At 28.7% G+C, this 16,145-nt stretch overlaps 1 protein-coding gene across 1 annotated transcript in view; it reads left to right on the top strand.

Annotated features, from left to right (window-relative positions):
- LOC101241243 (E3 ubiquitin-protein ligase RAD18) overlaps positions 1 to 16,102 on the top strand; it is a 40,912-nt gene extending 24,810 nt beyond the window's left edge. Inside the window, exons 10-15 of the mRNA XM_065817505.1 lie at positions 6,896 to 6,997; positions 14,167 to 14,287; positions 14,369 to 14,441; positions 14,594 to 14,667; positions 14,797 to 14,857; positions 15,073 to 16,102. Coding sequence (XP_065673577.1) covers positions 6,896 to 6,997; positions 14,167 to 14,287; positions 14,369 to 14,441; positions 14,594 to 14,667; positions 14,797 to 14,857; positions 15,073 to 16,055 — 1,414 coding nt within the window. The 3' untranslated portion in view covers positions 16,056 to 16,102. The remainder of the gene's footprint in view (positions 1 to 6,895; positions 6,998 to 14,166; positions 14,288 to 14,368; positions 14,442 to 14,593; positions 14,668 to 14,796; positions 14,858 to 15,072) is intronic.
- Positions 16,103 to 16,145: the final 43 nt, after the last annotated feature.

The following is a 16,145-nucleotide window of genomic DNA, read 5'->3' as shown; positions in this document are numbered from 1 at the left end:
CCAATCAAAAACAATTACAAGTATGTTCTCTCTCTCAGTCAGTCAGGACCATAGGCTATAGAAAAGTTTTAGTGAAAAACAACTTTGACTACAGAAGCTTGAGTGATGTTGATGTCTATAACTTGTTTTTTTTAGGATTTTCAGCAAAGTGAAGTTCAGGAGTGAAGATTCTTTACAATTCTTTTCATGTTTAGACAATTCAATAATTATACTTATTATAGTCCTGTAGAATTTCACGAAAAAAAGGGTCAACCTAGAAAAAATTATTATAAAGACAAGTTATATATCATTGGAAAGCTTATTCTTTCCTCTTTAAAATGAGTACTTGGTATTTTTTTTTTTATTTTGGGGAAAAATAGGTATGACATCAGAAAGATTAGGGGTAAAATACAAAATTTTAAATTTTGCTAATGAATTTTAAACATGCTATACAATAAGTTGCACTGTAACTATAATAATACTTATATTTAAATGATATAAAGGTGTTGAGTATATTATCTTTTTTGTTACTAGAATCATGGCTCCCAGAGCTGCAGGGGCCACAGCCCTCAGAGGCCCTTTTTTATTTTTGCAAGAGGAGCTTTTTTTATTTGTTTTTGTCAAATATTTTTGTTAAACTGTGTTTTTGAAAATAAAAATGGGCAGAGGTATTAAAAAGTTGCAGTTCTACATTTTGAATTCTCAAGTTATTAGAATAAAGTATTCTTAATGTATTCAAAATATAATCATTTGTTTTGAATCAAAAACTTTTTAGTAAATTACTTATCTTGGTGTTTATGTAATCATGTAATGATTTGCTATTTTTAGATTTTAATACAAATTATATAATCTTGCAAATGGTAATACAAATAATTCAAAATATATATTTTAAATGCAAAAAGTTTGATTTGTAAACCCTTTTAAAATCAGTTTCTAGCAAAACTCAAAAATTATGGACTTTAGAAATGAATCGTCTTTATGTGTATTGTGTGGTAAAATGAAATTAGAGGGAGATTCGTTGAGCCATGGGGGCAAGATTTGGAAGAGATGTTGTCAACCAAGAAGCCCTTGAAAACTTAATTGAATGTGCTTCAAAATTGAATTTGAATGTATTGGTTTATGAACTGTATAAAAAATAAGAGGCAGGAGAAAAGCTTTATATTCACTCATCGAGACGAACTAAATTAAGAAACCAATCAAAATCAAGCATCAATGGGAACTCCTATAGAAACAAAACGTATAACTCGATCAGAACAAGTTTTTTTAAATTTTAAAGAATGTTTTTATTGTGAAAATATATGCATACTTGACAGTCACCATCCTGAGAGTAATAATTTCATATAATTATGAACAAAGTCAACAAAAATTTATCATGCAACTCTAAAATTATGCAAAGAATGTAACGACTTTTTATCAAAAACAATTGAAGCTAGACTTTTGAATATAAATGATCTTGTAGCCATTGAAGCACTATATCACATTTAATGCCGTGCAAAATTTGAAAGACCTATTACTACATCAAGCTCTGGAAGACCTACTTCAACAGAAAAGCTTTTTGTCTTTAATGTAGCATGCATAAGACTCAAGGAAGATATTGATTTTTACACTGTGTCTGAGTTTTACAAAATGATGCAAACATTAGGAGAAGAAATATATTCCCTTAAAATGACTCAAAATAATTAAAAGAAAAATATGGAGACTCTATGCAATTAGTCTTGCGACAAGGTAAAGGTAATGTAATCATACTGGACAGATTTAGACATATATTATGCGAAAACTGGTACACCATTAAAAAAAATAGTGTAGAGGATAAAAAAGTCAGAGTTATAATTGCAACAGCAAAATTATTGAGTGATTGTATAAAGAACTTTGATTATGATGCAAAAACATATCCTTTATTAGAAGATGTAACTGACAAGATGTTTATCAAAAAACTAATTCCTGTGTCAGTAAAACAAACGTCAATTTCACAAGCATATTTATTATTTTCCACAGTGAGGCCACAATCAATAATGCCAATGCAGTTAGGAGTAGCCGTTACCATTAATAATGTACTTTCTTCAAAGTGGCTAAATATGCTGCTTGCTAAACTGGGTTTTGCATCAAGTTACAACAAGGTTTGTTTATTTAGTGATAATTTTTAGTTGTATTTATCTTTTGAAAAATCTATACTTCACACATAACAATATAGAATACATAGAAAAAACAAAACTTATTTAACAGGTCATTTGTTACAAGCAGAACATAGTGAAACACAATAAAACTAATGATATACCCTGAAGGTACAACATCTATTCATTTCTTGGTATAATACAGATTATGATTTAGCGACAATCGATGATAAAAACATACATCATGGACTAGGTTCTATATCAATTGCAAATATAAATTTTATTCGGCATACAAATAAGTAAAGATTATCTAGGGATAGAAAAGATAATTGGTCCAACATAAACTTTAATAACTAGATTAAAATCTTTCAGTTATTCAGCTCTGACATTCCAATTTTATCTCAAATAAAATTTCAAGAATTTAAAAAGGTATTAACATAACTAGGCTTAGTAATATTTCAAAATAAAGTGTTGAATTTTCATGTAAATATTTAAAGTATAATAAAAACTTCTATAGATAAAATTTGAGATTTTTGATGATATGAGCCAATCATGGTTAACTTTTCTTTTTTCTTTCATCTAAGGTCACTTTTAAACCAAACCTTGTCGATCTACTTTGGAACATGTCATATATCTTTGAGTTACAATGCCCTAGTTGGGCTACCTATATGAGCCGTCAAGTTAATAATGTCCTAACTATATCTAAAGTAACCATGCTTCCAATTATCAACTTACTGGCAACTGATTTCAATGCGTTATATTCTTTGTTAAGTTTTATTGAAATACAGTCAGAAAAGCTACAACTTGGAATGCCCTGTGTGACATTTGATCAACAGCTTTATTTCAAAGCCTATAAAATTGCGGCTTCAAAAAAAATGAATGTTTTTATTAGAATTAGTGGATTTCATCAGTTAATGAGTTTTCTTGGAGCTATTGGAACATTATTGGAAGGAAGTGGATTAAAAACTACTCTTGAAACTGTTTATGCTTCTGTAACAGTCAACTATATGTTTTCTGGAAAGGCAATTGCTTGAAGTCTTTGAGACCATATGTTTGCTGCATCGTCTATCTTATCCATATCGCTGCATTTCTACCTTATCCATATTGCCAGAGGAAATTTGAATCAAACCAAGCGATGAAGAAAAAGCTGAAATTAAATTAATGTACAACTCAAATATGCATAATAAAAATGGTTATACTAAAAAGAAGTTGATTCTATTATTTGAAGAAAAGCAAGAAGAATACATGGCAAAATTACAAACTGCAAAATTATGGCTAAACTATGTTCCCTATATATTTATTGTACAAGAGTTTATTCAAGCAGAAAGAATTAGTAACTGGAACCTACAAATTGCTACAGCAAAATGTATGCTTAACCTACTTGCCTCGACTGGGCACAATAATTATACAAAATCATTATATTTATATTTACAATCAGCGGATGAATTAGCATGCACTTACCCAGAAGTATATAAACAGTTCCTCAATGGCGAACATACAGTAAGGTGCACTTCAAAGAGTTGGCCTGGAATATGGGCGGATTTATCAATAGAACAGATATTAATGAAATCGTTGAAGGGCAAAGGAGGAGTTGTTGGCAAAGGAAATACTGAAAATGTGTTGGATGTTTGGACAAGTACAATGCATAGGTATAAATAAGATTAAATTTTCCTGTTTTATTGACTTGGAATTTGCCAAAAGAGCAACTGATGTTATGGTAACAAAGGGATAAAATGATAAAAATTAGTAAATGCTACTAATAAAACAGACATTTATAGCAAAAATTAAATAGTGCAAATATATATTATATTTCTTCCATTAGTATTTTTTATTAAGGTGCACTTAAATGTCAGAAGTAGTAAGCTGATTAACCTCGCAAAAAACACAAGTAAAGAACACAAAGAACTTTGCGTGGGAAGAATCAAGCGTGACTCTGAAGATTTTCAGAAAATTAAATCATGGTTTGATTCTCATAGCTCTTTTGATGTAAGAGAACAACTTGAGGCTCTGGACTCAGGGCTTGTAGATGAATTTAATCAGGCAACTTGTGATTGTTCGGAAAGCATTGGTGCATCAATACAGGCACAAATGAATGATATGGCATACACAGAAGTATCCTTTAGGAGAAGTAATCAACTCAAAAATCTTCAAGGACTCTACTCAAATATTAAAGTCAACAATGAAAATATATCAATTGATCCCTTGACATTATTTTTGTGTTTGTCAGTTTTCCTTGAGAAAAAACCAGAAAAGGAAATTGAAGACTACTTTTACTATGAACTAACTTCATTTCCTATGTCACTTTTTAAAGATGGTCTTATGCCCAATGCTCAAAAACACAAGCTAAAAAATTACCTAACAAAGCCAGTTATATCTATGCCCTTTAATTCTTTAAGAGTTGCTGATGGTGGCGGTCTTTTATACTGTTGCAATTGGAACAAGGGTGAAATATTTGATAAAATTTTTTTCTAAATTACCTTTTAGTTAGTGTTGCAGTATTTGATGGATGTTAAAATTCTACAAAAGGCACTATGTCTATAAAGCGTGGATTTTTAACACAATTTGCAGTTGAAATACATAAAAGCAATCCTTGTCTGTCTGATAGAAGTAAATTTTTCTCCAATTACGCCAACAAAAAATCATTTATCCAAATTCTAGAAGTTAAATTAAGAGTAAGAGGTTTAACTGTGTATGTTTGTCATTCTGATGAAGATACTACAATCATTAAAATTGCACTTAACTTTTTTAAAACAGAACCTATTACAATTTTTGCAGGTGACAGCAATATTTTTTGTCGCTTATTACACCACTGTAAAGCCATTTGAAGCCAAAGATTTGTGCGATGCAGCAAATATTTTTTACCACGATGATAAATCGCCTGATGAGATTGGAAATGCATCAGTTCGTTTCTTTCAGCTGCTACATTCCTCGACATCTAATCTACAACAGATAGGAAAGCAAAAGTACGAGGAAATGGTAAACTCTGATCAAGCTCACATAGACCCTTCTGTTTTCCACCTTCTCCTAGAGCTGCTTACTACCATGGATTGAGAGTATACTATCAAGTGCGTATTTAGAGATGTCTAAGTGACAGTGACCTTGACTCACTTAATTGGGGATGGAAATTGAATGGCTTTATGTACTCACCAATAACAACAGAAGAAAATGCAGGTCCAGAGGATATCCTAAAGGTTGTTTGATGTGGGTGTAAAAACTCATGTTCAAGTCAATGTTCCTGCAGAAAGATGGGACTTCACTGCTCTTCATCATGTTCTACCTGTCACAGGATTAACTGTCTAAATGTGGAAAAAGTAGATGAAGAAAATGAACCAGCCAATAACCGTCACTTCTTAGACATTTTTACATAAATTAAATTTTGATACACTTAGTTGCTTTTTTAAGAGTTTCCAAGATAAACTTCTTTGTAAATATGCTTTAACATTGTCTTGGTAACTTTACCAATGAATCATGTATTAATAGAGGAATATTTGTTTTATCTACACATCTTTACGTCAAATTTACGAAAAGTTTGCTAAAATAGAGTCCCCCTTCGCCCCTATATCATACTTTTAGTTATAATTTAGCTTTCAGTTCATTATTAAACCAACTAATAGTATTTAAGAGTAATAAATATAAAAATTATATTACATTTACTTGCTTAATAGAATGATATTTTTCGGCCAAAAATGTCAATTTTTGCGCTTTTCTGCTAATCTTTGTGACGTCACAACTTTTTTTTCCCCAAAATAAAAAAAATACCAATTACTAATTTTAAGGAGGAAAAAATAAGCTTTCCAACGATATATAACATGTCTTTATAATAATTTTTTCTAGGTTGAGACTAAATTCTACAGGACTATTATCATAGCTTTTTAAGTCATTATCAAATAGAGTAATAGATTAATCTTTATCCATAATAACATTGATTGACAATTATTATTTTGTTTTCAAATTGTATTGTACAAGCACAATTTGCATATAATATATAATACAATAAAATATAATGCATGATTTTGTTTTTAATGTACCATTATAAAATAATGATATTTTAGATAATTTATTTATTAAAATTATTATTATTCTACATGGTGTCAATTATACAATTCCTTTCCCCCCTGCCTACCTATTATTTTGATGTTGCTTTAAGTTTTTGATTGTGGAAATGTTTGATGGTTTAAATACAGAAATTTTTATCCAGGGCACATAAATTTGAAAAATATACAACCTTAAAACACCTCCGGAGTATTCAAAGATATGAAAATATAAAAGAAATAAGAACAAAAAACAAATACATTTAAAAAAATTATGCAATGCTGATCTCAATAAGGTAAGCAGTTTTGATGCTAATCTTAATAAGCTAAGGATTGACAATCATCTGTATTATAATGTTAATGCCTACTGCATTAACATTATTCAGTGGTAATGCACTTGGTTCATAAGGGAGAAGTTCCAAGTTAGATCCCCACCACATCCCTGATAGTACCACACAAATTGTCACACTTAATAGAGGTGATCATGATCAATAGAGTGCATTTGATAGATTTTGTTTTTGAGTTCTTTAACAGTATATGTACTTACACGATGGCACTTATTTATTGGTTGTTTGTTTTGAAGTGCTATATTAATTATTATTAATTGTTACACAGTAGTAATATTATATTGTTAATTTGTAGCAAAAAAAGGTTTTTTATTTAAAAGTTAGTTTTTAATTGTATGTTTTATTATTATTGTTATTTATATATCTTATTTTCAAATATTTTGTTTTTTAATGCATTATTTTATATTTTAATTTTTTATTTATACAGTGAAATAGCTGACAAAAATGAAAATGGTACCAAAAAAATTGAAAAAATGAAAATTGTAAAACAAGAAAATGTAGCCAAGATCGAAACATCAAATGATTTAATGTATATATTTTATTTTATTGCTGTAAGGTTTTTTTGATACTATTTCAAATGAAACATTTTTTATTGAAATGAATTTTTTTCAGAAATGAATATTGTTTTATCAAGAATTGTCTTCATTTTTTTCTTCTAGCTTCAGTTATTTACTAGTAATTAATGACAATAAAAATATATAGCATTAATTGTTGGTAATAATTCTTTAATATCTATGTTTAAGTTCACCCTAATGTTCTAATTTTCTTACTTTCTTTTTCATACAACTCAAATCATCTATCTTTGCCCCTCTACTCTTGTCATTGACCCTATCTTGTGATTAGTTAGTCCTTATTTTTATTTTGGTGGTTCAGATGATTATGTTTACACTTTTGTATTATACTTATCAGAATCACCATATCAACACACTTCTGACTACCTTTAAGATGACTGAATTAAGACGTCATTTTAACCATTTAATAAGTTTTAATTAAGGTCTCAGCGTTTAGTTGCTAGAGTTCTGCCAGGGTAAACAAATTGATGAGTTAGTAAAAAGTCTGCAAGGAGCATATTTTTAAAATTCAACTATTGAGTGTCACAAGACCACATTTTGCCTGACATCCTAGAGAAACAGATTAATTTAATGATGTAGATATGATGCGGTAGTGGTGTAATGGTAAGAGCGCTCGCTTTGTAAGCGAGAGGTTCGGAGTTCGACTCCCACCACATCCCTGGAAGTACCGCGCTCAACTTAGTTTCTCCGCGCAGCGGCCTTGCTCGGCAAGGTTCGTGTTTCGGAGTTAAAGAGTTGAGAGAGGGTTGCACCACGAATAATGACTAAAAAAATAAAAATAAAAAAAATGAGTATCCTCCTCGACTGTAGTGGCCCCCCTCGGGCCTTGGGGAGGTGAATAATCTAAAAAAAAAAAAAAAAAAAAAAAAAAGATCATTTTGATCTAAAGTTATTTCCCATTTAAAGTAAAGCTTTTGTTTTTGACATTCTTATCATTCAAATTTGTTTTATAAAACTCTGTTTGATTTAAACTCTTTTTAATACTGCCTAAGCTAATTCACAAGTTATCACCTGAAAATCAATAGGCCTTAATTAGTATTGTTTCTGTTATCATATATTATTGTTACTGTTATTATTTTATTGTTACCATATATGATCTCTTTGTGTTTCTGAGTAGTTTGGATTTTAAATTGGACGTATAAAATAACATTACACTTTTACTGTAAACTATTTGCTTACTCTTAATAGTCTCATTTCCGTAATAAAAATTTTTTTTGAAAGGTTTTTCTTTTCTACCTTATATATATATTTTTTAAATTTTTATAAATGCCATTCTTTAGAAGACATTTTATGTAATTACATTTGATGATATAATTTTTTTTTAATTGGCTTTAGTTAGCCTTTCTTAATAAATTTTGCAAAATATAAATAAATTAAAATATACAGTGGTGGCTCAAAAAATTAGAGCTACCATAAAATTTCCACATTTTTAAGGTGCCAATATCACCGATTTTGGCATACATTGAATTTCGAAATCAATTGGTTCATGAACATTTAGGTATTTTAGAAAAAAAATGGTGATAACTTTTATATGTTTTATTACAAAAAAATATATATATACTTTAACATCTACATCGACATCAATATTTTGTATGACCACCTTTAGCTGTGATGACTGCTGCAACTCTCCTTGGCATGCTCTCTATCAAATTTAAGCACTGTTTTTGAATGTTTTCGTTATGGTGCCATACTTCAATTAATCTTTTAATTAATTTTTGTTTATTGCTTACCAAAATTTTTGACATTTCCCACTTTAAAAGTTCCCATAAATTTTCTATTGGATTTAGGTCTGGTGAATTTCCTGGCCAGGGTAAAACAGTATTTTTTTTGTTGTCTAAATACTTAAATACGCTTTTTGCTTTATGGCATGGAGCCAAATCATGTTGGAAAATAAATTTTCCATCTTGAAACCACTCCTTTGCCTGAGGTATGAGGTGTTCCTTGAGAACTTTAATGTACTGATCCTGGCGCATCGTATTTTGTACAATATACAGCCTTCCTGTTCCCTAGCCACTTATAACAGACCACACCATTATTTTGAGTGGGTATTTTACTCTTTGCACCAAACAGTCCTCATTAAACTTCTCGCCTTCTCTTCTTCTCACAAAATTGGTTTTATCTATCATGATCTCTATAGTGGATTCGTCTGAGAAGCAAACCTTAAAAGTCAAAGTTATAAAAATTAAAAAACACCATTTTTTTAATAAGTAGCCAAAATATGTATAAGAGTTCAGTTTATAAGAATGATTTTTTTCAAATATACCTTTTTCCAATCATCAACAGTAAAGTGTAAATGATTTTTTGCCCATTGTAGGCGCTTTTCTTTCATAGCTTCAGTGAGCTTGGGTCTGATTGCAGGTCTGCAAGCTTTGAAGCCCTGTTCTGCCAATCTTCTACGAAGAGTCCCCAAAGAAATCGATATTCTTTGTTCATTAAGGATTTCTTTAAAGACTTTTTTTGATTTTCTCCTATTTTCCACCACTATATCTCTTACTTTTCTCGCTGTACATGGGGTTGTCACTCGATGTCTGCCAGAGTTTTTCCTCTTTTCTGACAACAATGGTTCATTTTTCCCCATTTTTTTCTTAATTCTATCGACTGTTGCCCTAGAAACATTTACATTCTTTGCTATTTGCCTATTGGAGCTTTTCCAGCCAATATAAGACCCTGAATCAGTCCAATTAGAGATGGTAAAATATCCTTTTGTTTTCCCATTGCTTTAAAGATAACAAAAAAAGAAGGTTAGGTTATGTTGAAAAATAAAATAAATAGAGACAAAAAAATATTAGATTTTTTAAACGTTCAAATAGAAGAAGCTAAAATTTTTTTTTTTTTTTTCTGAACAAAGGTAAGTACCTTTGTTCAGAAAAAAAAAAAAAAATTTTTTTAGTGAAAAATATGAAAATAAAAGTAAATTGTTCTTGAACTAAATATTGCTGTCAAAAATCCACGTGTGTTCAAAAAACTACCGTTAATAACTCAAATGCTACTAACTTCATTACAATGCAATAAAATGTGTTGCCACTATGATAAAATAATGCCAAGATGTGGCGTAATGCATATTTGTGACATTTACTAATTGAAATCAAATAACTACAAACAATTTGGTATTTCAAATACGAATTTTATGAAGAATTTAAGGCGGCTCTAATTTTTTGAGCCACCACTTTAAAATAATAAATTAAAGTATGAAATAATAAATTAAAATATAAAATAATAAATTAAAATATAAAATAATAAATTAAAATATAAAATAATAAATTAAAATATAAAATAATAAATTAAAATATGAAATAATAATTTAAAATATAAAATAATAAATTAAAATATAAAATAATAAATTAAAATATAAAATAATAAATTAAAATATAAGAAAATTAAAATATAAAATATAAATAAATTGCTTTATAATTATTGGTAACTTTATTTTATTGATTGGTTTTAGTTATCATTAGTCCTTTAAGGTAAATTAATTTGTAAATATTTTAATGCAGTTTTATAAAAATATGAAATTAAGTAAGGTTGCAAAACATAATTTTTTTTTTTTATAAAGGTCAGTTATGTTTGCACCAACATTTTAAAAAAGATTAATCATGCATGATTTGGTACGGAATAAAGAAAAAAGTAAACTTTTAGTATGTTGCAATTTTTAAGCTGGTAACTATTTATGAATAAACGGCAATAGTATTTATGAACAAACAACAATAATTAATAAAGATTGAATAAAAGAATGATGCAAACATGCAGTTTCATTTGAAAATAAAATTCAACAGCTTGCAAATTAAAATTTACAACTTTCTGTAAACTGTTCAAAATTTAATTTAAAAAAGATGTTTATTTTTTTTATAGAGTTACTACTATTAAAAATCAAAATGTTTACAGCTAAAGTTGAACACTTGGTGATTGTTTGTAAGATAAATGTTATATATACTTTGTCTGAATGAAGCATCAATTAAACATCTATTTTAGATCTCCTAATTTTTCTTTGATTACACAAATTTTAGATCGTTTGCCAATTTTTTATTATCTGAATTTTGGTTTTTAGTTTCATACTTTGAAATATTTTCCATTCAGAATTGCTGTATACAAACTCATTTTGTATACAATGCTCTGGGGCTTATCTGCATAACCAATAAAATATTTTATTCAGTGATGCTAAGTAATCATTAACAGTTTTTCTGGCTAACAAAATTGCTGAACAATTACTTGAATGATTTTGTAAGAAAGTTTTTCTAGCAGTTTCTAGCAACCATTGATCCATGATAAGAAGATCACTAGCTATATTATTTCCCTATTAACCATTAGTAAGCTCTGAGCAGAGTGCACAGGGTTTAAAAAAATACATTTTTTGGAGGGAAAAAAAAAACAAAAACCATGGGTTTTTAAAAAAAAACTAAAAAAGACTTTTGGAAAATCTCCAAGAAATTTATTACAAAGATAAGTCTAATATTCCATTACTAATTTGTGGTTCTAATTTTATTACCTCTCCCAAGGCAAAACTATTTGCAAAGAACTTTTTCTTTAATTCAACTCTTAAATTTAATGGCCATACTTTTCCTGCTATTCTAGTAAATGAGGGAACCCATTTTTGGACATCCAAATCACTTCAGCTTCTTTTGCTTAAGTCATTTCTCAATTAAACTCTTCTACAGCTTGTGGTCAAAACAACATTCCTGTCATAGTCATACAAAAATAGCCTTAATTCTTTTTAAATTATTTAACAAGTGCTTGACTAAATCTTGCTTTCCTGCTTGATGGAAAATGATATCTGCTGTTTTAAAGTTTTTAAAAACTTTGGAAAACACTCTGACTCCTCCTACTATTGTTTGATCAGTCTTCAGATTTTCTTGAATGTATTCTTTGTTTATACTTATGTCCCAGAAATGGCTGTAGATTCTGGGAATGCTTTAAATATGTTGACATATCGAATGTTATCGAAATCGATCGAATGTTATTTGAAACTATTCAACATTTTATCTCTTCTATATTTTTAAGAGGCTTTTGTCTTTTGTTGGGTGGTGATTTTAAATTCTTTTTTTTATCAATATCTAGAATACATTGAGAACATTTTTGTCACAAACAAATTTTTAAAACTTTTTTTTTTTTTTTTTTTTTGTAAGATTTGCAGCTGGACAGCTCTATTTTTTTTCTCTGCAATGCTGGTAACAACTCCTCTGATTAGTCAAAGAACAAACATTTAGTTCTATGCTATTCTATGCTAGTTCCTCTAAATTCTATGATTTTGGTCACTAGAAATGATTATATACACTTCATCTTGAAGAACATTTTAATAATAAGCCGCCAAAAGTCAAATATGGATATGCAGCCTCTTGGTTCTCTGCTGAAAAAATGCCCTATTGAATTTTGTTTTTTTACCTGCTTATTATTATTAGCAAGGCTTTTGAGTCCTTAAAAAAATAACTTCTAATATATCATCTTGAATTAAAGCTATTAATACTATGAAACAAGTAATCAACAAATTGTCATTAGTTGAAACATTAGTTGTAGAGTTTTTTTTAATTATGTTATTTGCCTCTTAAATCCCATAAATTCACATGCATATATGAAATCTAAAAACAAAAATATTAATTTAGCATACATAATATGTATTACTCAACCCTGGGAATTAGGAAAATTGAGGTAATAATTTGCCGACTTCAATCTTTTAGAGGTCAGCATCAGGTCGGCAAAAAAAAATTTGTTACAAAGGTCTTACCATAAAACATCGAAACATGGTCAGCAATTTTTTGCCGATCTCAAATACTTTTAGGTCGGCATTGCCGAATGCTGACCCTAATTCTGAGGGTTGCTGACCCTAATTCTGAGGGTTGATAACTTAATAAAAAAAATTTAAATGATGCAAATGTTACACTTCATATTCCATGCGTGAAAATCATTTTTTACATTTTTAAACATTTTTTACTATAAATATTGTTTTGAATTTTGATAAATATGTATTATAGAATTTTTAATTCTGTAATGATTTTTTGGCGTTTATGTAACTTCTAGACATAAAATTTAAATTTTGTCAAAAATGTTTTTGCTAGTTTGAAGTGTTTACCATATTTAGGTTCAATGGGCCTGTTATTTTTCTTATTAAAAGCTGAGGTTTACTCACATGTGAAGGCTCACACCTTCTACCGATCTTATATGTGAAGCCTCACACTACCTTTCCCACATTAGAAAAATTTCATACTTTAAAAAAATAACCAATATACCTTCTTTTTCTTTTTTTTTAATTCTGATTCACTCCCAACATAGCTGCAAGCAGCCACTATTAAGTTAGGAGTTTCTAGAAAAAAAGAATTGTATAGAGCAAGGAAACGGTTGACAGAAGACTTGAAAAGTTGAAGGTTGTGTGAGTCAGGAAAAGATGAAGATGGGAGAGAGTTCCAAAGAGTTAAAGTGTGTGGAAAAAAAATTAGACGAATAAAAGTTTTAGTGCATGCAGGGAACAGATACAGTAAATGTTGAATGACAAGTCAAGTTGAATGACAATGAGTTGAATGACAAGTCAAGTTGAATGACAAATGTTGAATGACAAGAACAGATACAGTAAAAGTTGAATGACAAGTCAAACGAGAAGGAGGTTTAGTTAATGGAACAAGAGATGATAACCCTTTTGAGTACTGACCATGATAGTATTTGTAGAAAAGTTCCGTCACCTTTATTGTTTTACCACCTTCAAGTGGTAAAACAATAAAGGGAAGGAACCAGATTTAACAATCGATTGTAAATATGGTTTCCATGAAAGGTCAGTAGTAAATGATAATCCAAGAAGACGTAAAGAAGAGGACTCAGTGAGAGGGTTCCCTATATTCATTAATATTTACTAAAAACAACTATCGCAGTACTGTTGACATTCCTATATTCATTAATATAGGAATGTCAACAGTACTGCGATAGTTGTTTTTAGTAAATAATGTTTTTATAATTGAAGCTTGCTTTAGATAATTCAAAATTGTTGCTTTACACTTAAACAAGTCAAGTAAAATACTTTAGGAAACAGCAACATGCTTTTTTAAACAACATGAAAAGCTTTATAACTACAATATAATAACGCAACAATAATATTGCATTAAATAAGGAATTTTATTATAAAAACGATTTTGTTTTTTTTCTTTAGTTTGTCATCTGCAACTATATTGATGAAACCTCTGGCCAAGGTTTGCTTTGATTCACTGAGTGATAAGCAACTTCGAAATAAAGCAAAATCTTTTGGGTTATATACCAAAGGAGATAGAAAAGTAAAATTATTGTGGTTAATTTATTTTTGTTAAAATTAGCAAATTTTATTTTTTTCAAATTTTTATCAATTCAATTCAAAGGCATTGACTCAGAGAATTAATCACTATATTCTTCTGTATAACTCACAATGCGATTCATCGCATCCTTTAAGTGGTAAGTGTTTAGTGTGATTTTGATTTGATCTTTATTTAGTTTGTTACCAGTTCCTTTTGTTAATTAGTCGTCTTTAGAAAATATTTCAATTTTTTTACATTAGTAAGCCGATCTAGTTCAAAATAATGATTGCAGTTGTTTTTATTTTGAAGCACAAGAAATTGCTATGCAGGTTTTAAAGGAAGAAAAACAGCTAGAAACGCACGGTTACAAAGCTAATGTTTTGGTAAATAGAATTAATGTGTTATCATCTGTTTTTTTTAAATGTTGTCACAATTATGTTGACTTCTTTTTTATTTTGTTTTGTTATTTATGCTGATGTAATAAAGTTGATCACTTTTGTCATTGTTTTTAGCCCCAAACCTTTGACCTTCGTTATTCAGAGGAAAGAAAGCAAGAATTTGCTCTTAACCACTGTGAGTATTTTATTTAATAAATCTTCTTGATAAAAATATTTAAATAATAAGTATACTAAAATAAAAAGATTTCAAAATTGTGACATTACATGTATTAGTTTGTTGTTTTTTTTGAAAATTTTTTTTATTTTTATTATTATTTTTATTAATTTTTTTTTTTTTTTAATATTTTTATAGAAAAAAAATTCTTTCTATATTTTAATTATTATTCACAGCAAATCATTACAATAAAGAGTTTATGAATCATATTGAAAAGATCAAATCAAGGAAAAAGTTATTGGCTACAGCATCTTTGCATAAAAAGCTATTACCATTAAATCAATCAATTACAGAGGGGAAAAGTGATTTGCCTATAAAAACCAATCAATTAATTATGCATAATTCTTTTGATGTAAATAATGAGCATAAATCTTTTAATTCTTTGAAAACAGAAAAAAATAAAGATGCTAAATATGAAAGTTCTTTTTGTGAAGGTAGAATCAATGAAGAGCCTGTTTTCAATCAGTTAATCAATCAAGAGCCAAGTAAAAATAATAACAATAATATTGTGAATACAACAATCATATCATTAGATAAAAACTGTTTGAATAGTTCTTTTAAATCAGCATGCTCCCCTGAAAAATTGCAAAAAAACTATATAATTAAATCACCATTGTTTTCTAGTTCCTTTGAAAGTGATATCAAGATAAAGGATCACAGTGAAACTGATAATAGATTTCATCAACTCTCACCTGTGTGTGAAAACATTCAGGAAATAGAACACACCTCTGAAACTGAAACTAGTTTTAATCAACTTTTATCAGTGAACAAAAATATGCAGATGGGTAGAAAACAACTTGCTAAGAAATCATCTGTTAATTCAAAGAGAGGTTTAAAGAGATCCAGTGATTCAGAAAGTTCTGCATCAAATAAAAAAGCAAAAAAAATCAATTTTGACTTGAATGTTTCTGACAATCGCTTTATAAAAATCGAAGGTGGTCTTCAACATCAATCTATAATTGAAATTTCTGATAGCGATTCTGATGAACCCTTATTTCAAATTTCAGGACTTACAAATGAGATCAGTTTATTAGTCGATGAAGCAGTGATGAATCCATATAACTCTACAATTATTTCTAAAGATGACGATTCTTCAGATTCATGTTTAGTCCCTGATGTTCCAACTGACTTTGAATTATTTTCTAGTTTTAAATTTTAATGTAAAATATATGAATGTAATTATTATAATTATTGTAATTATCAAAATATTTATTATAAATACTAAATATATTAATTTTAAGTGTGTGAA

The sequence above is a fragment of the Hydra vulgaris genome, chromosome 14 (genome assembly GCF_038396675.1).
Source record: "Hydra vulgaris chromosome 14, alternate assembly HydraT2T_AEP".
Lineage (NCBI taxonomy): Eukaryota > Metazoa > Cnidaria > Hydrozoa > Anthoathecata > Hydridae > Hydra > Hydra vulgaris.
This window is presented reverse-complemented; position numbering and strand designations above follow the sequence as displayed.